The sequence below is a fragment of the Dipodomys ordii genome, unplaced genomic scaffold (genome assembly GCF_000151885.1).
Source record: "Dipodomys ordii isolate 6190 unplaced genomic scaffold, Dord_2.0 Scaffold56, whole genome shotgun sequence".
NCBI classification, from domain to species: domain Eukaryota; kingdom Metazoa; phylum Chordata; class Mammalia; order Rodentia; family Heteromyidae; genus Dipodomys; species Dipodomys ordii.
In genome coordinates, this window is record NW_012267272.1 from 7,296,090 (window position 1) to 7,317,858 (window position 21,769).

The 21,769-nt window shown below is 49.5% G+C and overlaps 1 protein-coding gene across 1 annotated transcript in view; it reads right to left on the reverse strand.

Moving 5' to 3' along the window:
• Positions 1 to 21,769, reverse strand: part of Dennd2a (DENN/MADD domain containing 2A) — a 45,476-nt gene that overhangs the window by 22,758 nt on the left and 949 nt on the right. The window contains exons 2-7 of the mRNA XM_013021560.1: positions 14,584 to 15,610; positions 6,318 to 6,442; positions 5,759 to 5,880; positions 1,531 to 1,728; positions 1,251 to 1,344; positions 452 to 502 (exon numbers count right to left, since the gene is read on the reverse strand). Coding sequence (XP_012877014.1) covers positions 452 to 502; positions 1,251 to 1,344; positions 1,531 to 1,728; positions 5,759 to 5,880; positions 6,318 to 6,442; positions 14,584 to 15,506 — 1,513 coding nt within the window. The 5' untranslated portion in view covers positions 15,507 to 15,610. The remainder of the gene's footprint in view (positions 1 to 451; positions 503 to 1,250; positions 1,345 to 1,530; positions 1,729 to 5,758; positions 5,881 to 6,317; positions 6,443 to 14,583; positions 15,611 to 21,769) is intronic.

Sequence of the window (21,769 nt, forward strand, 5' to 3'; positions counted from 1 at the left end):
GTGTGTGCGTGTGCGTGTGTGTGTGTGTGTGTGTGTGTGTGTCCTAGTACTGGGGCTTGAACTCAGGGCCTGCTACTGTCCCTTAGCTTTTCTTTTGCTTAAGGCTAGTGCTCTACCACTTGAATAGCAGCTCCATTTTTTAGGTTTTAATTGGATATAAGAGTCTTACAGATTTATCTGCCCAGACTGCTTTTGAACGGAGATTACGGGTATAAGCCACTGGTGCTGGCTCTGCTCACAGCCACCTTGGATCTCTGCAGCTACGTGAGGCTGGGTGACAGCGCCTTGTTGTCCTGCCTGCATACCCACTGGGCCCCCGTGTCTTCTCAGACACTCGTGCTTTGCCAAGCAAACCTGGACAGGACAAGTCTGTCCCGCAAGCTAGGGATGAGGGGGCATCTGTGTGACCTCTGAGTCCCCGCAGGCACCTTGATGCCAACTGCTCTCTCACCTTTCAGCTTCTCCTCTGTGTCGCTGTCGGACTCACTGTTCTCGTCTGTCACTAAACAAAAAGAACAAAGAGGCAAATGTGAATTCTTGAAGTGCAAGAAACGGATCCAGAATTCCTAGATCAGAGGGGATATCTTGTCATCTGTTTAAATGTAATGGACACACTGTTCAACTCAACGGATTCTAGGTCAGATGGCTCTTTTTTTTTGGTTGGTTGTGGGGCTTGAACTCTGGGCCTGAGCGCTGTCCCTCAGTTCTTTTTTTTTTTGGGTTTGGTCGTGGGGCCTGAACTCTGGGTCTGGGCACTGTTCCTCAGCTCTTCAGCTCAAGGCTAGTGCTCTACCACTTGAGCCATAGCACCACTTCCAGCTTCTTTATTTTCTGCTTATGTGGTGCTGAGGAATTGAGCCCAGGGCCTCATGCATGCAAGGCAAGCGCTCTACCACTGAGCCACCTTCCCAGCCATGTCCCTCAGCTCTTCAGCTCAAGGCTAGTGCTCTACTGCTTGAGCTATAGCGCCACTTCTGGTTTTCTAGTGGTTTGTTGGAGATAGTTTCAGGGACTTTCCTGCCCGGCGTGAGCCACCAGCGCTGGCCAGATGGCTCCTTTATCAAATATTACAGGAAGACATCTGCCCTTTGTGAGTCCAAGTCAGAAAAGTTGTGGCCATGGGCAGGTGGGGCAGTAGGAGCCAGAGAGCATGTGCTAGCCAGGCTAAGCTGCTGGCACTGACCATTTTGTCTAGAAAGGACGTTTTCCGGTGCTGGGGGGAGGAAGGATGGAGTCCCCAGGGCTTCTACCTTTTCCTGAGTTGCTCTCTGTGGACTGGGACAGCCTCTTCACCCGTTTCTTTCCTCTCCGGGCCTCATAAATGGCATTGATTCTCAACACCAGCTGTTTAGACACAAGGAGAAAAGCCCATGTCAGCAGCCCATCCTTACAAGGTCCACAGAGGAGGGGCCTGGAGGGTCCTGGATGGAGGTGTGTGTGTGTGTGTGTATGGGGTGTCTCTGCCTGGCTTCCGCTGCAGAGGGGGGAGGGGTGTGAAGTTGGGGACACGTGGTTGGCTGCAAGCCTTACCTTGGGGATCTTCTTCTTCTTCCTGCCATTCTGTTGGTCTCCTAGGTTAAAGAAGGTGTCGTCGGGGCTGCTGGGCGTGGAGGGGGGGCTGGTTTTGGAAGGGGACCCAGTTCCATCCCGACTCAGCTTCCTAGCATCCAGGAGCTTGAAATTCCTCCTCTCGGAATTTTGCCGGAAAAAAGTCGGTTTGGACAATGTCTTTATGTGAGGAAAAGAACAGGAGAGTAAATAAATCCAGGCAAAGGAGACGCAGGCTGGAGGTAACTGGGCCTGCCCCGTGAGACCATGGGATAGAAGGGGGGGCGGGTCTGGGCTCCTGGGGTACACAGCGTGTGTCCACGCTAAGCTCAGCAGACACTTACCCTCCCCTTGTGGAAATCTGGTGTGATAAATGATGTAAACCCAACCCAGTCCCTCTTCAGACAGGTGGCAAGCCGCGTGGCTCCCGCACCCAACGGCTCTGGAGATGAGGCTTTCTGAGAGCACAAGGCACAGGTACTGGGCGTTGTGAGACCCAGGCGAGCCGGGCCCCTGCTGCCTCCTTGGGTTAGCTGCTTCCTGGTCTTCCCCAGGCCTCAACATCCTATTTCTTTTGTCTTTTTGATGCCAGTCCTGGAGCTTGAACTCAGGGTGTCCCTGAGCTTCTTCAGCTCAAAGCTAGCACTCTACCACTTGAGGCACAGCTCTATTTCTGGATTTTTTTTTTTTTTGGGTCTGGTAGTGGGGCCTGAACTCTGGGCCTGGGCGCTGTCCCTCAGCTCTTCAGCTCAAGGCTAGCGCTCTACCACTTGAGCCACAGCACCACTTCCGGCTTTTTTCTTTTTGCTTATGTGGGGCTGAGGAATTGAACCCAGGGCCTCATGCATGCAAGGCAAGCGCTCTACCACTGAGCCACCTTCCCAGCCCTATTTCTGGATTTTTTGATGGTTAAGTGAAGATGAGTCTCGTGGATTTTCCTATCAAGGCTGGCTTTGGACCACAATCTTCAGATTTCAGCCTCCTGAATAGCTAGTATAGGTATAAACTATGGATGCCTGGCCACATTTATCATGTCAAACTCTCTTAAGATGGTCTAAGGGGCTGGGAAGGTGGCTCAGTGGTAGAGTGTTTGCCTAACATGCATGAGGCCCTGGGTTCAATTCCTCAGCACCACATAAACAGAAAAAGCGGGAAGAGTGATACTGTGGCTCAAGTGGTAGAGTGTTAGCCTTGAGCTCAAGAGCCGAGGGACGGCACCCAGGCCCAGAGGTCTGGCCCCATGACCACACACAAAAAAAAAGATGGTCTAAGCCAGGTGCCAGTGGGTCACACCTGTAATCCTAGTTACTCAGGAAGGAGGCTGAGATCTAAGGTTCAAAGTTCAAAGTCAGCCTGGGCAGGAAAATACCTGTGAGACTCTTATCTCCAATTAACCACTCACAAACTGGAAGTGGCGCTGTGGCTCAAGTGGTAGAGCACTTGCCTTGGAGCTGAAGAGCTGAGGGACAGCGCCCAGGCCCGGAATTCAAGCCCCACGACTGAAGGTGGGGGGGGGGAGGGCACGGGGTAAAGGTGTATTTTGTTCTAGCAAGTTCTGCATTCTTGTTTGGTTTCAAGTAATATGTAGTGATAAGTTTAGAACCTTTTCTTTGTCGATATTTCCAGGAATGAAGACTCTCAGTTGTCATGGCTAGCTCCATAAGGAAAAAGAAATTGCTTAGTACAGGAGGCTTTAAGGAGAGGAACAGCCAACCAGGTTTGGCCACTCTTGGCATCCTGACCACTCTGAAGGAAGAGCGGCAGCCTTCTCAATAAAGGCCTCCATCTGCAGTGAAATCCAAGTCTTTCACCACATTGCAGTCTGTCAAACGACTGGCAGCTGGTAAGCATCTGTTTTCATCAGAGATTTACATTGTATTAGTGTTTGCTTAAAGGAGATTTGACCTATGAAAAGATGTGAGAGGAAAGAACAAAAGAGGCGAAATCAAAACATGGCACACAACTTCATAAAGAATGCCAAGAGGCCTGGCACAAGCCGGGTGTGGGCAGCATGGCCCAGTGTCACGCTGCTGGAGAACGGGGCTCTAGGTATGTCCCAGAACACCACATAAATCACCATATACTCAGGTATTGTTTATGAGGGAGGTGGAATTTCTTGGCAAGTGTGCGGCAGGATAGCAAATTACCACTTGGTCTATGTTACAGCCTGAGACCAGACTTCATTGAAAAAGAGCAAAACCACCTGAGCCGACTCTTGATGGCTCAAAGGGAGGACTTCAACACAGATGGGAGAGCCAGGCGCTGGTGGCTCATGCCTGTCATCTTTGCTACTCAGGAGGCCAAGATCTGAGGATCATGATTTGAAGCCAGGCTGGGCAGACAAATCCTCCAGATTCTTATCCCCTGTTAATCAGCTAAAAGCCAGAGATAGAGGTGTGGTGCAAGTGGTAGTGTGCCGGTGTTGAGCATAAAAGATGTGTGAGTGCAAGAGGCCCTGAGTTCAAGCCCCAGTATGAGCAGCACAGTGAAAAAGAAAACAAAAGAAAACAAGTGCTGTGGCTCCTCAGAGGGGAACACACTAAAGCCCTGACAAGTTAACACTTACTCTCGTGTGTATGTGTGCGTTTGTGCGTGTGTGTGTGCGTGTGTGTGTGTGGTCTTGGCCTAGGTGCTGTTTTTGAGCCTTTTGTCTCAAGGCTAGCTCTCTACTACTTGAGCTAAAGCCCCTTCCAACTTCTGATGAGAGTCTTATGGATTTTCCTGCCTGAGCTGGCTTCACACCACAGTCCTCAGCCTCCTGGGTAGCTAGGATCACAGGCCAGAGCCTCCAGTACCTAGCTCACCAACTCTCCTTTCCTGAATGAGGTCAACGTGTAAAACAACAACATCAACAAACAGAGTATCTAAGACCAGCTCAGGTTTCCTTTATCTCATTGCTCTTGCCATATTCTCTAGGCAGGGACTAGATAGAGTAGTAAGGAAGACGCAGGTCCCTTTTCAGGAACTGGAAAGTTAGGTTCACAAGCTCAGCATCCATCCCTGCTACCCTGCCCCCGCCCCCCGCCCCGATCTGCTCCTGTGTGAGGGGATTCTGTCCAACTCGCCCTCCCTGTGCACCCATATCGCACAAATCAACACCCCAAGATGGCTCTGGGCCTTGGCTGGCAGGGGAGGTGAGCACGGAGAGTCTGCTTCAGCTACTTGGAGGCCCCAGCTGCAGCCCAGCTGTGACAGATGTTCAGCGAATATTTGATGAGCCGAATGGAGGAAGTGGTGGGGTCTGCAGCTGTCCCTTAGAACCGGGGATAACCAGACACCCAGATGTGGGGGAGCAGAGTGATGTGTGCAGATGCAGGGCCTGGAGGATGACTTGCAGAGGCCCCGGCAGCCTGCAAGAATCAGTGGCAACCACATAGGTGCCTTGGCCAATGAATCTGTGTCCTGTCCTCCTCTCTGCCCTCCGCCTCCCCCCACTCCCCCAAAATGCAGCCTCTGGATGGCAGGCTCGGGGTGGCAGCATCTCTGACTGGATTGTTCTCGAAGCAGAGGCACTAGCTTTTCTCTGCCTGGCAGCAGCAGGTCTTTCCCATAAGCCACTGCACTGCCCCCACAGGGGCACAAAGGGGGGACTTGCAATTGGAGCCTCCTGTGGCAGGCCTGGGTCCCGTGTTGCTGAGCCTGCTGCCTTGCGGATTACCCAGGCATTTTGGCTCCTGTTGGTACCCAGTCTCCCCTGCTTCTCTATCTATCTATGGTTCTATTTTGGGTACCAATATTGGGGCTTGCATTCTGTGCCTGGGCACCGTCTCTTGCTTTTTTTGCTGAAGGTTGAGCCACTTTCAGTTTTTGTTGTTTAAATGGGAGTGAGAGTCTCACAGACTTTCTTGCACAGGCTGGCTTTGAACTGGGATCCTCAGATCTTTTCCTCGTGAGTAGCTAGGTATAAGTGATTACAGGTTGAAGTCACTAGCACCGGGTTCATACCTGTATTCTTAGCTATTTGGGGGGTGGCTGAGGACAGGAGGATCATGGTTTGAGGCCAGACAAGGCAGAAGCTCAATGGCGTTTTAGAAGGCTTGACTGAGCAGGCAGGGTGCAGGAGAAACAGGGGAAGACCAGTCAGGTAGAGAGAAGGAACAGCATCAGGAGGCGGGTGTGGAACTGCAGAGTATGAGGCCCCCCCACAGAGTACGGGGGGCCATCTTTTGTGTCCCTCCCCCACCCATCCCCACTCCCTGGAGGCTCATACCTTGGTAGATGTGTCTGGGATGGAAGAGGTGGGAGACACGGGGAAGGTGAGGACACACTTCTTGCCCAGGCAGCGGCCATGGAGCTCGATGTCCTCGTAAGGGTTCTCCTTCGCTGGTGGATCTGCGGCCACGGGCATGGGGTAAGGGACCGGGGAAGTTTCGTCACGTGGGACTGGAGGCCTCCATGTTGGCCTCTTCTGCATTAGTTCCTATAGGATATTTACTGTCTGGCTAGCCACCAGCCTGATTTCTATTGGGTTGGCTCTGTCTTCCTATTTGTAGGCACACAAGATGATCCCCACTTCTGGTCTCTGGGCTTCAGCCCCTGTGAGGAGATCCGGCCTCAGTGATGGGTTTGGGGAAGGACTTGTGGTCCTGGGACCCATGCAGGCCCTGCCACTGCTACTGAGAATGGAGCTAACCAGAAGACGAGAAATGGAGGAAGCAGCTGGGTACTGGTGGCTCATGCCTGGAATCCTAGCTCCTCAGGAGGCTGAGATCTGAGCATCATGGTTTGAAGCCATCCTGGGCTTCGACATGGGCATTTGGGCCTCTTACCTAGAATGTCCTCATAAACGTTCTCCTCAGAGAAGGTGCGTGTGAGCCCCAGCTTAGTCTGGGCATACCAGTCCACCCTGCTCTCGGAGGATGTCTGCAGCAAGTCTTCAAATTCATAGGACTTCCTGGGTGGGGCAACATGGGAAGCAACAGAGAACTTGAATCAGTTTAGGGTGGGTCAGAGAATACAGGTTATTTGAGGCAAAAGTTCAGCCAATAGGTTGGCACAGGTGGCTTGCACCTGTAATCCTTGCTACTTAGGAAGCTGAGATCCGAGGATTGTGGTTCAAAGCCAGCCTGGGTAGGAAAGTCTGTGAGACTCTGATTTCCGATTAACCACCAAAAATAAAAATGAAAGTGGTAGAGTGCCAGTCTTGAAAAAAGAGAGAGAAGGGCTGGGAAGGTGGCTCAGTGGTAAAGTACTTGCCTTGCAAGCATGGGGCCCTGGGTTCGATTCCTCAGCACCACATAAGCAAAAAGAAAAAAGCCGGAAGTGGTGCTGTGGCTCAAGTGGTAGAGTGCTAGCCTTGAGCTGAAGAGCTAAGGGACAGCGCCCAGGCCTAGAGTTCAGGCCCCACTACTGGACCCAAAATAAATAAATAAATAAACAAATAAATAATATTTAAAAAAAAAAAAAAGAAAAAAGAGAGAGAAGAGAGAGAGCGCACACCAAGTCCCTGAGTTCAAGTCCTAGTCCTGGCGCGCACGCGCACATACACACACACAGAGTAAATAAAAATTTTTATTTTTGGTAAAAGATAGAAATATTCATCAACAAAAACACGGCTAACTTTTAAGTTTTGTTATTTTGAGAGGCAAGGGCTATATATTTCAGGCTAGTTTGAACATGTTGTATAGTTCAGGCTGGCTTCAAACTCACGATCATCCTGCCTCCCTAGTATTGGGATTAGAGGCATGTACTACCATGCCTGGTGTGAGATTGGTGACTTATGCTAAGTGAAAAGGGTAACGTGTGTCTATAGAACATAACCCCATCTTTGTAAACCTATCTCTAGAAAATTAAAACAAGAAACCAGTGAAATACAGAGCTGCCGCCTCAGGACTGAGGAGTAGCGAGTGATTTCTCTGCCTATTTTCCTGGCCTTTGAAGACTGACTGCCTAGTGTTTATAGAGCATACATTGCTTCAATATTTGGAGGGATATAGAAGAAGGTCTAGGCATGAGAAGTTTTCCCTTCCCTTCCCTTCCCTTTTATTTTTCTTTCTATGTGTGCTAGTATTAGGGCTTGAACTAAGGGCCTGAGCACGGTCCCATAGTTTTTTGCAAGGTTGACACTGAATCACTGGAACCACAGATCCACCTCCAGCCTTTTTGTAATTAACTGGAGATAAGAATATCATTGACAGCCGGGCGCTGGTGGCTCACGCCTGTAATCCTAGCTACTCAGGAGGCTGAGATCTGAGGATCACGGTTCAAAGCCAGCCCGGGCAGGAGAGACCGTGAGACTCCTATCTCCAATAAACGACCAGAAAACCGGAAGTGGCGCAGTAGCTCAAGTGGTAGAGCGCTCGCCTTGAGCTGAAGAGCTGAGGGACAGCGCCCAAGCCCAGAGTTCAAGCCCCACGACCGACAAAAAAAAAAAAAGAATATCATTGACTTGCTCGGAATTGGTGGCTCACGCCTGTAATCCTAGCTACTCAGAAGGCTGAGATCTGAGGATGGTGGTTCAAAGCCAGCCCAGTCAGGAAACTCCGTGAGACTCTTATCTCCAACAAACCATTCAGAAAACCAGAAGTGGTGCTGTGACTCAAGTGGTAGAGGCTTGCCTTGAGCTGAAGAGCTGAGATACAGCACCCAAGCCCAGAGTTCAAGCCCCACGACTGACAAAAACAACAAACAACAAACAAAAAACAGTAGTCTCATGGAGTTTCCTGCCTAGGCTGGATTCAAACCATGATCTTCAGGACTCAGCCTCTTGAGAATCTGATTGGCTTTGAACTGCAATCCTCATATTACAGCTCTCTGAGGAGCTAGAATTACAGGTGTGAGCCACCAGCGCTGCCGAAGCCTGAGAAGTTTCTATGCTTCTCCTGAAGCGGAGAACATGGCAGACGCCACTGGAAGATGTAATTAAGCATGCAGCCCCTGCAGCCCCCTCTCCAGCCTTTTCCTTCCCTCTCTCCTGGCCCTTCTCCAAAGCAGCTACAACTTCCCTCCTGACTGAGTGACACCAGCCCTGGCCCCTGCTCCATCTCCAAGCAGATTTGTCAGGACTTTGTCAGAACGGGTCCGGCTCTTGGCTCCGTGAAATCTGGGTGGATGTGTCTGTCTGCCGTCCTGGGACAAAGCATATACCACGCTGGGCCTCGCTCAGTCCTTACTCCCTCTTGCGTGGTCTGGGATCCAGATGGTCACAGTTTTCTGGTGGCTTGAAGTCACGGCTCTTCTCAAGTCCTTTGTTCACATGTGCTAGACAGTAAATCACTCTGACTACCTAGAAATGCATAGTGCCTGCTTCCTCCTCCACACCCCCAGGTCCTCCCACTGCTTTTCTAGTGGTTCTGGGATTAAAACACATCTGGGTGGCCTCTTTACAGGCCCTTTTATCACAGATGAAAGTCTTGATGTGTGAAAAGAACAAAAAGCAATGTTCTCATAAGTTTGTCCAAAGTGTTGGGCATGGTAGCATATGCGTATAATCCCAACTATGGAGGGAGCATAAGAAAATTGTGGTCCAAGGTTCCAAGAACAAAAATGAGAAAGCGTATCCACAAAACAAAGTAAAAGAGAAAAAGGACTAGGGTTCCAGAGGTAGCCCTCAAGACAGCTCTCCACAAAAAGAACAAGGAATGTTAGCGATGGCTGCTAGCGGTGCTATTAATTAGTTATGCAGAGACTGCTGTGTGTGGAGCATGAACCGAACTGTGTGACAGTGCCGTGCTCAGCAGTCTGTCAGTTCAGCACGATGCCTACCCAGAAAGCCACTCTAGAGAGAGAGACAGCTAGTCACAAGCAACATTACACACCATGGGAAAAGGTCCACCCAAGAAGGCCTAGAAAGGAAGTCACCAAGGAACTCAAGGATCAAAAGGCTCAACCAAGCCAGGTGCTCATGCCCATAATCCTAGCTACTCAAAAAAGCTGAGATGTGGGCTGGGAAGGTGGCTCAGTGGTAGAATGTTTGCCTTGCATGCATGAGGCCCTGGGTTCGATTCCTCAGTACCACATAAGCAGAAAAAGCCAGAAGTGTGCTGTGGCTCAAGTGGTAGAGCGCTACTCTTGAGCTGAAGAGCTGAGGGACAGCGCCCAGGCCCAGAGTTCAGGCCCCACAACAACAACAACAACAATAAAAAGCTGAGATGTGAGGATCAGAGTTCGAATCCAATCTGGGTAAGAATGTCCATGAGACTCTTATCTTCAATAACTGTCCAAAAGCCAGAAGTGGAGCTACAGCTCAAGTGGTAAAGTATAAGCCTTGGGACAGCACCCAGACCTAAGTTCAAGCCTCACAACCAATCAAAAAAACAAAAAACCCTTCCTTATGACTTTACCAGATAATCCTAGGATATTATATCCCAAGGTGTACGGGGGCCGGGGATGAGAATCAATACACACACACACACACAAAATATATATATATACTCAACTCTACTGACTGTGGCCTGAGTGCCAATAAAGATGTGGTATATAAGAGGAAACAGCTGATGCTATGCAAAACAAAAGAAATGTACATACCACCCAATGTGGAAGAAATACCTGTATTGTAAAGCTCACAGAACTCATAAATGTCACAGACCGCGATACACAAAGTGTTCGTGACTTTAACTAAGCTTCACTATCCCACAATACTGTGAAATTTGGGAAATTATGTAACCACTTAATCACAATTAAAAATTTGAAAAAAAAGATGTGGTATAGATAAGCCATAAAATATTACATAGCCAGAAACAAAAATAAAATCCCGTCACTTGCAGAAAAAAAGATACAACTGGAGAACATCATCGTGAGCAAGATAACAGAGAACAAAAACCCAGCTAGCATATGCGCTTGCTTAGAGGTGGAAGCAAGACCTAAAGGGCATGGACATGGACAGATGTACAGACACATACAGACACACACACCCACATACAGACACACACACCCACACACACACACAGGAATACTACTTTTTTTTTTTTTTTTTGTCGGTTGCGGGGCTTGAACTCTGGGCCTGGGCGCTGTCCCTCAGCTCTTCAGCTCAAGGCGAGCGCTCTACCACTTGAGCTACAGTGCCGCTTCCGGTTTTCTGGTACTTTATCAGAGATAAGAGTTTCACAGACATTCCTGCCCGGGCTGGCTTTGAACCGCGATCCTCAGATCTCAGCCTCCTGAGTAGCTAGGATTACAGGTGTGAGCCACCAGCGCCTGGCTCACAAGACATACTTCTAATTATGGGATTGTGTAGAAGGATGGGGAGGAGAGGGGAAAAGATGGAGGGTGAATAATTTCAAACTTCAGTGAACTATGTATGAAGGCGGCATAAAGAACCTCACCTCAGCGAAAGCTGCTGCTCAACAGGGGGTCACGGGGACAGGAGAAGAGAAGGAACAGCCGGGTTATTTACAGCAGAACATAATATATGCACGGCTGAAATACTATAGTGAAACCGTTTGGTGCAATTAATTCACACTAAGAAACAAAAAAGTACAGGAAAGTAAAAGCAGTTCAGATGGAGTGACGGCAGCGGAGGGGGAAGGGCTAAGAAGAGGGGAGGAGGGGGATGGTCTATGCATAAATTATAACAATTAAACCCACTGATGTTGCTTTAAGCAGGTGGAGTGGGACGGGGGGGGGGGTGATAGGGTGAGATTGATTGGGATATATTGTACACAAGCACAAAAATGTCACAACAATCCTCTCCCCTTTGTACAACTAAGGTATACTAAGTTTTTGCTGTTGTTGTTGCTCATAGGGCTTGAACTCTAGGCCTGGGTGCTGTCCCTGTGCTCTTTAGCTCAAGGTTAGTGCTCTGCCACTTGAGCCACAGCGCCACTTCCAGTTTTCTGGTGGTCTTTTTGGAGAAAAGAGTCTCACAGATTTTCCTGTCTGGCTTTGAAATGAGATCCTCAGATCTCAGCCTCCTGAGTAGCTAGGATTGCAGGCCTGAGCCACTGGCCTGCCCAGCTTTAGTTTTTTGTTTTTTTGTTGTTTTTAAGTGTTGGTGGCTCACAGCTGTAATTCTAGCTTACTTAGGAGGCTTTGATCTGAGGATTGTGATTCAAAGCCAAGTTGGGCAGGAAATTAAGTGAGACTCATCTCTAATTAACCACCAAAAAGCTGTAAGTATAGATACTGCTCAGGAGGTAGAGAAAAAAAAAAAAAAGCTCAGCTCAGGGACAGTGCTCAGGCCCTGAGTTCAAGCCCCAGGCCCAGCACAAAAAAGAAATCGAGGGAAAAAAGCAAAATAAGTAAATAAATAAAACTACATTTTCCCTGAGTGTACGAATCCACTAGCTGGGCTGTTGCTTGGGACACCAACGAAAGGAGGCTGAATGAAGTGATATCTCCAAGGCTCACAGCCCAGCTGTGTAACTGTAAACCCTCTGAACCTTCATCCTCCATCATCTTTCTTCTGCTGGGGCGTGGCTTTCCTGGCTCAAACTGCAGCCACTGGATCCCTGGCCCAGCCCCACTGCCTTTTAATTTTTTTTCCTCAAGAGATAGGATCACAATAAAGAGCATATATATATATTTGGTTTTTTTGTAACATGAACATCTTGCCCTAATCATCTTCATGGGAGTATTTTAAACAACATGCCAAACCTAAAGCCAAAATTCTTAACACACAGCTGATACAGTCATATTCAAACTTAGTCAAGAAAAATTTCATTTTTTGGACTGAAACTAGGTCACTGTAGCTGATTATCAAGAAACTGTTGGAAGATGGAGACTGGAAAGGAAAGTTCCGGTGTCCCTAAACCACTCCGGCCTCAAGGGCCAGGAAGGGCCGGTGCTCAGAAGTCTCTGCTGAGTCAGGACGCCGGGGGGGGGGGGCGCCCAGCTGGTTTGGAAAGGATTTAGAATTGGAAATGGAGGCTGATTAAGATGATGGCTCATCAGACTTGGTATTGAATTTTTAAAGTTAGAGGGACTTGGCTGGGTCTTGGTGGCTCATGCCTGAAATCCTAGCTACTTGGAGGTTGAGACCTGAAGATTGTGGTTCAAAGTCAGCCTGAATAGGCAAGTCCATGAGAGTCTTAGCTCCAATAAACTACCACCCCCCACCCACAAAAACCAGAAGTGGAGCTGTGGTTCAAATGGTAGAATGCTAGCCTTGAGCAACAGAAATTCAGGGACAGCATCCAGGTCCTGAGTTCAAACCCTAGGTCCTGGGGGCGCCGGTGGCTCTCGCCTGTAATCCTAGCTACTCAGGAGGCTGAGATCTGAGGACACAGTTCAAAGCCAGCTTGGGCAGGAAAGTCCTTTAGACTCCAATAAGCCACCAGAAAATTGGAAGTGACGCTATGGCTCAAGTGGTAGAGTGCTTGCCTTGAGCTGAAAAGCTGAGGGACAGCGCCCAAGCCCAGAATTCAACCCTATACCTGACAAAAAATAAAAAATACCCTCTCCCCCAAATCAACCGTAACACACAAACACACAGACACACAGACACACACAGGCACGCACACACGCAGACACAGAGTAGAAAGACTTGCCAAGGGAGATGGGGACAGAAGTGTCTGGTCTGGTCCTGGCTTCGGTGGGCGTGTCCGAGCACGGAGAAGGAGAGGAGAATGGAGTGAGAGGAGCCGGAGAAGAGAACTAGTAGGCAAGGGAAGACAATGCTTCAACAGTTGTTCTGAAATACCAGGAGAGACCAATTAGGCTTTTTTCTTTTTCTTTTTGTCGGTTGTGGGGCTTGAACTCTGGGCCTGGGCGCTGTCCCTCAGCTCTTCAGCTCAAGGCTAGCACTCTACCACCAGAGTCCACAGCACCATTTCTGGACTTTTCTGCTTATGTGGTGCTGAGGAATGGAACCCGGGCCTCATGCATGCGAGGCAAGCGCTCTACCACTGAGCCACCTTCCCAGCCCAGGAGAGACTATTATGAAAATGACAGAGCAGGCGGGGTACCGTGGCTCACACCAGTAATCCCAGCTACTTTGGAAGCCAAAGCTGGAGGGCAGCCAAGGCAAAAAAGTGAGACCCTATCGGAACAAATAAAGCAGACATGGTTGTTCACATCTCTAATCACAGCTAGGTGGAAGGAGGTAGTAGGAAAGTCAGGATTGGCAGCCCCGGGCAGTTACACAAGCCTCTAGCCAAAAAATTAACGAAGACCACAGGCAGGACTCAAGTTTGAACAATACGCGCCTAGTAAGATTCCAGGCCCTAAATTCAAACTCCAGTCATGCCACAAAAGAAAAAAAGAAAATGGCAGAGAACTGGCAACTGGATTTACCAGCAGGTTGTGGGATGCTGGGGCACGCGTAGTTTCAGGATGAGGTGAGTTAGGAAGAGCTGGAGGAGACGGAAGGAAAGGAAGCAGAGCGGACGGCTTTCGAGAATTCTTCTGTAAACCTGGTTTTGAGATCAGTTATCCAACCTACCAGCACATTACAGACATGGACGAGAGACTGTTTCAAAGCGGGGAAGAAATCCTTTCCCGAGAACATATTGTATTTTCTAGCAATAGCCTGGCTTTATTATTTAACACATTATATTTGAATTTTTTGTTTGCTTATTTGTGCTTATACTTCAGGCCTGGGTGCTTTCCCTGAGCTTTTTTGCTCAAGTATGGCACTCTACCACCTGAACCACACCTTCATTTGTTTTTTGTTTTTTTTTTCTCCCTGTGGTTATTTGGAGATAGGAGTCTTACAAATTTTCCTGCCTGGGCTGGCTTTGAACTGTGATTTTCCTATCTCCGCCTCCTGAGTAGCTAGGATTATAGGCATAAGCTACAGGCACCCAGCTAAAGAGTGATTCTTAAAACCTAATACTTCCCCCCCCCCCAGTCATGGGGCTTGAACTTTGGGCCAGGACGCTGTTCTTCAGCTCTATCACATGAGTCCCAGCGCCACTTCTGGTTTTCTGGTGGTTTATTGGAGATAAGAGTCTCACGGACTTTCCTGCTCAGGCTGGCTCTGAACCGGGATCCTCAGATCTCAGCTTCCTGAGTAGGTAGGATTACAGGCATGAACCACCGGTGTCCAGCCAAATATTCCTTTTTTTGAATGAGAACAAAAGCCCCTGCTTTAACACCACAGCCAGGTCTTGGGCCGGGCCGGCCATCTCCCAGCCACGGCTGCCCAGCAGCACCTACCTGTGGTCAGCGCTGGACCTCGGCCTTCCCGCCCACAGTCTTCTGTTCACTGAGGCAGGAGGGGGAGAGGAGGGCAGGGGTGGGGGAGGCAGGGAGGGCAGGGGGGGCAGGTTCCTCTTCTCTTTCCTGAGGCCTGGGCCTGGGTGTGGATTCTTGTCCCCGTCTCCCGCATGTTTGAACGTTCTCCGGGGTTTGGGCAGGGGGTTGATGAAGGGCTTTTGGGAGGCGCCTTGGCAGCCCTTCTTGTCCTCGGAAGCCTCCACGGACCGTTCCCTGCCCTCCAGGTTCAAGGGCTGGTGCCCCCTGGGCTGGGTTTCTGAACGACCCCCGACCCTGGCACAATCAGACAGGGGAGACCCCTCCTCTGCCTTGTCAGGCAGGCAATGTGGGGAGTAACAGGTCCCCGGCAACTGGGGGTCTAAGCCGGCTGAGCCGTCCTTCAAGGCCTGCTCCAGCCTCTTGACCTGCTTCAGCACTGAGCGGTGGTCGCTCTGGGAGTGGGGTTTGCCGAGCCTTGGCTCCCGGCCTCGACTGTGGCCTTCATTGATCTGGCCCAGGTCTGCATGGGGATCCCTAAACCTTGCTGTCCTGCAGTCAGTCTCCGGGCTCTCTGGGTGAGGCTTTAGTCCATTCCTAGCGTCGGAAAGGCGAGTTCTGGCCCCCTCGCCCCCTCTGTCCATCGTGCAGGAAGCCAGGGTCTCCTCCGGCCCATCGGCCCCACTGCCCGGTCCCATGGGGGGCTCCTTCTTGCCTTCCCACTCAGATATCTTGTCCTTTATGCTCAGGGGCTTGGACGGGTCCCCAGCTCGGGAGCAGGGGTGGGGGCTTCTCCCCGGCCTGCCGGCTTCTCTGGTGCTGGGCTCCGCAGTGGGGCTCCCGATGAGCATGCTTGAGCCCAACATGGCCACTCTGGCCCCCGGCATGCGGCTGGGGGGCTCACCCTCGATCGCTCTCAGGGAACGGTGTGTAGAACCCTCGTGGCTGCCTTCCAGGGCCTTCTCCAGCTTCTGCACCTTCCACTTTGACCCTGGACCAGAAAGACAAACACCGGGTGAGGGGATCTCGGCCTCCGTTTTTGGCTGGCCATGGAGATTTGCTACAACTCAGATTCAGATGGTATATTCGATGCTTCATTGCAAACGACATACGGACTTAAAGCCATCACCCAAAACCATATGGAGAGCCGCCTGGGGGCTCACTCCTGTAATCCTAGCTACTCAGGAGGCTGAGATCTGAGGATCATGGTTCAAAGTCAGCCCAAGGAGAAAAGTCTGTGAAACTCTTATCTCCAACTAACCACCAGAAAACCGGAAGTAGTAGAGGGCTCATCTTTTGCTGAAAAGCTCAGGGATAGTGCCCAGGGCCAGAGTTCAATTCCCATGACTGACCACCCACCCCCTAAAAAGTCATGTATGCGGGCTGGGAAGGTGGCTCAGTGGTAGAGTGCTTGCCTTGCATGCATGAGGCCCTGGGTTCGATTCCTCAGCACCATATAAGCAAAAAGCTGGAAGTGGCGCCGTGGCTCAAGTGGTAGAATGCTAACCTTGAGCTGAAGACCTGAGGGACAGCACCCAGGCCCAGAGTTCAGGCCCCACGACCGGACCCAAAAAAAAAAAAAGTCATGTATGCTTTTCTTGAGGTGATACCATGGTGAAATAAAAAACAGAACTGGGTTTGTAGTTCTATTTCAACCACTGACCAGTAGCAGTCTGGTGTTAAATGGTTAAATCTTCTAAACTCAGTTTTCCTCTCTGTAACATGGGGCTAATAACAATATACTTATAATAACTATATACACTTTATAGGCCAGGCTATATAAAGTATATGGTAAACTGTGAAAGCACAATAAATTGATAATAAAATTGATAATTGTCATTACTTGTTTTCCCTTGATAAAAACAGGAGAATTTTCTCCCCCCCTTCTTTTCCTCCTTCTCTCCCTCCCTGAGTTCATCATTCATGGGTGGTTCTTTGGAATGACTTTAAAAAACTGAAACAAAGCCGGGTACTAGTGGCTCATGCCTGTAATCCTAGCTACACAGGAGGCTGAGATATAAGGATTGTGGTTCAGGGGCTGGGAAGATGGCTCAGAGGTAGAGCGCTTGCCTTGCATGCCTGAGGCCCTGGGTTCGATTCCTCAGTACCACATAAGCAAAAAGAAAAAAGCCAGAAGTGGCGCTGTGGCTCAAGTGGTAGAGTGCTAGGCTTGAGCTGAAGAGCTGAGGGACAGCGCCCAGGCCCAGAGTTCAGGCCCCATGACCAGACACACAAAAAAAAGGATTGTGGTTCAAAGCCAGCCTGGGCAGGAAATTCCCTGTGAGACTCTTATCTCCAATTAACCACCAGAAAACTGGAAGTGGCCCTGTGGTAGAGCTCAAGTGGTAGAGCGCTAGCCTTGAGCTGAGGAGCTTAGGGCAGCACACAGGCCCAGAGTTCAATCCCTCCAAGACAAAACAAACAAACAAAAAAAACCTGAAACAAGCTGGGCAGTGGTGGCGCGCATCTATAATCCTAGCCAATCAGGAAGCTGAGATCTGAGGATCGCAGTTTGTAGCCAGCCTGGTAGGAAATGTTGAGGAGATTTGACTCTCATTAATTACCAAAAAAGCTGGAAGTGGAGCTATGGATAAAGTGGTAGAGCTCTAACTTTCATCAGCAGGAAAGCTCAGGGACAGTTCCCAGCACCTAGGTTCAAGCCCCAGGACCAACACACCAACACACCAACACACACACACACCTCTGAAACAATACCACAACTGTGCCATGTTTGCAGAGTCTGGGATAGATAAAGTGTGCAGAGCGCAGAGTGCAAGGCCACACTGCGTTGGGTACACACAAACCTCCTTAGAAGCATGTGGCCTCCTGCAATGGCCTCTCCTGGTTTCCCCCCCCAAATGTAGCCCCTGCGGGCAGAGCAGGAGGACACCAGTACGTGTCTCGTGAATGAGGGTGGGAATAAACACACAGACGTACTCAAGATGCCCTGTCCAGTACAGTCACCACTAGCTGCGGGTGACTCTATGAATTCGAATCAAATGAGTGTGCGTTCCTCAGTGGTACCAGACGCAGCTCAAGTTGTGCAGAGACTGTTTGCAGCTAAGGCTTGTGTGAGGGGCAGGGCAGAAAAATACTTCCGTGGCCTAGAGCCTAAGGTGGGGTTAGACGCCTGCCAGTGAGTTTTTTTTTGGTCAGTAGTAGGGCTTGAACTCTGGGCCTGGGCACTGTCCCTCAGCTCTTCAGCTCAAGGCAAGTGCTCTACCACTTGAGCCATAGCGCCACTTCAAGTTTCTGGTGGTTTATTGGAGATAATAGTCTCACAGACTTTCCTGCCTGGGCTGGCTTTGAACCGCGATCCTAAGATCTCAGCCTCCTCAGTAGCTAGGATTACAGGCATGAGACACTGGTGCCTGGAAAAGTGAAAAGTTATTTATTAGTACCCTGAAGATGCTAAAACATTATTTTTATTTTTATTTTTTGGGTCCGGTCGTGGGGCCTGAACTCTGGGCCTGGGCGCTGTCCCTCAGCTCTTCAGCTCAAGGCTAGCACTCTACCACTTGAGCCACAGCGCCACTTCCGGCTTTTTTGTTTTGCTTATGTGGTGCTGAGGAATCGAACCCAGGGCCTCAGGCATGCAAGGCAAGCGCTCTACCACTGAGCTACCTTCCCAGCCCCTAAAACATTATTTTTAAAGAAAAACTTTTTTTTTTCTTTTTCTGGGCAAGGGTGGCTCCTGCCTGTAATCCTAGCTCCTCAGGAAACTGAGATCTGACAATAGAGGTTTGAAGCCAACCTATCGTAGACAAACCTAGGAGACTCTTATCTCCAATTAGCCAGCAAAGAGCTGGAAGTAGACGTATAGCTCAAGCAGCAGAGAGCCAGTCTTGAATGAAAAAGCCAAACATGAGCATAAGGCCCTGAGTTCAAGTACTAGTACTTTCACAAACTAAAAAAAAAAAGGAAAAACATTTTAAAACTCATTGAATGAGAAAAATCTGTGGTTTGAAATGCAAAATATCCTTCCACCAGCAAAGGTAATGATTGAGAATAGAGACAAGATATGTAGAAATTAGAAAACACCAGCCCAGTGTCCTGGGCACATTTTCTGTGTCTCTATATTGCTGACTGCATAGGGATTCAGACATTTCAGTTCAAATTCACAGAGAGGGATGAATAATTAGTGACTACATGCACTCTGTTACTAGAACTTTCCATTCCAAAATAGCCGGATGTTTATGTAAAGATTTCTCCCTCACTTGAGACAGTGGCAACACAAATTATGCATCTATTCTTGGTTGCACAGCATAAATTAGAAACTTGTGAAAATGAAAACTTTTGTTTTTTGCAAACACAGTTTCCATGCCTATCAAAGCAGAATTCCTTACTGAAATAAGTAGGATTCATCACAGAGTGCTTACAAAATGAAACAAAAAAAAAAATTTTTTTTTTTTGTGCCAGTCATGGGGCTTGAACTCTGGGCCTGGGCGCTGTCCCTCAGCTCTTCAGCTCAAGGCTAGCACGCTACCACTTGAGCCACAGTGCCACTTCTGGCTTTTTCTGTTTATGTGGTACTGAGGAATCGAACCCAGGGCCTCCTGCATGTGGGGCAAGCACTCTACCACTGAGCCACCTTCCCAGTGCAAAACACAATTTTAATAGGCCTGCCACCACCGGATTCAGATTTTAGGGAGTGGTACAATCAGGCTGTTTCTCTCTCTCTGCCCTTCCCTCTCTCCTTCTCCTTCCCTCTCCCTCCCATCCTCTCCCTCTCTCTCTCCAATCCTGGGGCTTGAACTCAGGACCTAGGTACTTTCTCTGAGCCTCTTTGTGCTCAAGGCTAGCTCTTAACCACTTGAGCCACATTGCCACTTCCAGCTTTTTTGAGTAGTTTATTGAAGATAAGAGTGTCAGAGGAACTTTTCTGCATGGGCTGGCTTCAAACCGAGATCCTGAGATCTCAGCCTCCTAAGGAGCTGGGATTACAGGTATGACCCACGGGTGCCTGGCCTGTTTCTCTTTTACTGAGGGTTCAAAAGGAAAAACTTAGTTTCTGTTCTCACAGCGCCAGAAGCAGGTGGGGTTTAGCCTGGGTAATCATGTGGTCTGGCCCGGCAGAAATTGTGTGGGGAACTCAAAGCTCAGTAAACCTAGATTTCTCACAATAACATAAACACCAATACAAGCTAAGAGCGCATGAAAACAGCTCTTGCATAATAAAATGTTACCCATCCCTACAAGAGAGGACAGACAGCCGGGTGCTGGTGGCTCATGCCTGTAATCCTAGCTACTCAGGAGGCTAAGATCTGAGGATCGAGGTTCAAAGGCAGCCCAGGTAGGAAAGTCTGTGAAACTCTTATCTCCAATAAACCACCAGAAAACCGGAAGTGGTGCTGTAGCCCAAGTGGTAGAGTGCTCGCCTTGAGCTGAAGAGCTGAGGGACAGCACTCAGGCCCAGAGTTCAAGGCCCACGACCGACAAAAAAAAAAAAAAGAGAGAGAGAGAGAGGACAGACATATCATAATGACCAGGGTTAGCACATGCTTGGCCACAGCTGACAATAGAATATGAACTATCAATGTCATGTATGCTATTAGAGAATTCTGCACAGCAAATAAATATGGGCTTGAACTCAGGTCCTGGGTGCTGTTCCTTAGTTTTTGTTTCACTCAAGGTTGGTGCTCTACCACTTGGGCCATAGTTTCATGTTCCACTTTTTGGTAGTGAGCTGGAATAAGACTAGTCTCATAGCTGGGTGCCAGTAGCTCATGCCTGTAATCCTAGCTACTCACATAGCTCAGATCTGAGGATCATGGTTCAAAGCCAGCCTGAACAGGAAAGTCCATGAGCCTCTTACCTCCAATAAACCACCAGAAAACCAAAAATGGCACTGTGGCTCAAGCAGTAGAGCGCTCGCCTTGAGCTAAAGAGCTGAGGGACAGCGCCCAGGCCCAGAGTTCAAGCCCCACAACTGACAAAAACAACGAACAAAAAACAGTAGTTTCATGGAGTTTCCTGCATAGGCTGGATGCAAGCCATGATCTTCAGGACTCAGCCTCTTGAGAATCTAGAGTTTCAGGCATGAGTTGCTAGTGCCTGTAGGCTTCTTTTCTCAAAGTAAGAACTCTATGACCCTTCTCTAGACTGGAACTTTCCAAATACACAGGCCAAGTTGATCTTCCTCACTGTTCTTGGTGACATGGTAGGTAATCAATAAACACACATTTCTGAAGGAATGGATGAACTAATGTCTCAATGTGCCTAGCTAAGCACAGCATTCATCAGAACTCATTTTTTGAGGGGTGGCCAGCTTAGGGGGTTTTGTGATTGCTCAGCAGATTCTCTACCACTTGCGCCATGCCTCCAGCCTCTTGGTTGCACAGATAGTATTACTGTGCCCATTACAATTATTGTCAAAAATCGCAAACCCCAAAGCACTGTTTCGTGGTCACTGAGCCGGGAATGAGAGGAATGGCTACCTGGCTGGACAGCCTTGTTGGCTTTCTGAGCCCACGCAAGAGTGGGGAGGGTTGCAGGGCGCTGGTGGCTCATGCCTGTAACCCTAGCTATTCAGGAGGCTGAGATCTGAGGATCGCGGTTCAAAGCCAGCCCAGGCAGGAGAGACTGTGAGACTCCTATCTCCAATAAACGACCAGAAAACCGGAAGTGGCGCTGTAGCTCAAGTGGTAGAGCGCTCGCCTTGAGCTGAAGAGCTGAGGGACAGCGCCCAGGCCCAGAGTTCAAGCCCCATGACCGACAAAAAAAAAAAAAAAAGAGTGGGGAGGGTGGTGTAGCCATAGCTTTAAGTAACTCCCAGGCCAGAATACCTCATCCGTGCAATTGCCGTGCCCAGGAGAGTGCATAGACCCTGTTTCCAGGATTCTACAGCATGGAAAGGGCTGGGGGCAGAGCCAGGGCGTGGCAGAGCCCAGTCTAGCTCAGTGACTACACCTGCTGGGCAGACCATATCACTAACAGAGAGAAGGCTCCATTTGGGAGGAGAAGGCTGCAGGAGAAGGCTTATGATGATGATGATTGTTGTTGGTGTGTGTGTGTGTGTGCATGCATGCCAGTACTTGTGCTTAAAAAAGTGCTCACGAAGCCGGGCGCTGGTGGCTCACGCCTGTAATCCTAGCTACTCAGGAGGCTGAGATCTGAGGATCGCGGTTCAAAGCCAGCCCGGGCAGGAGAG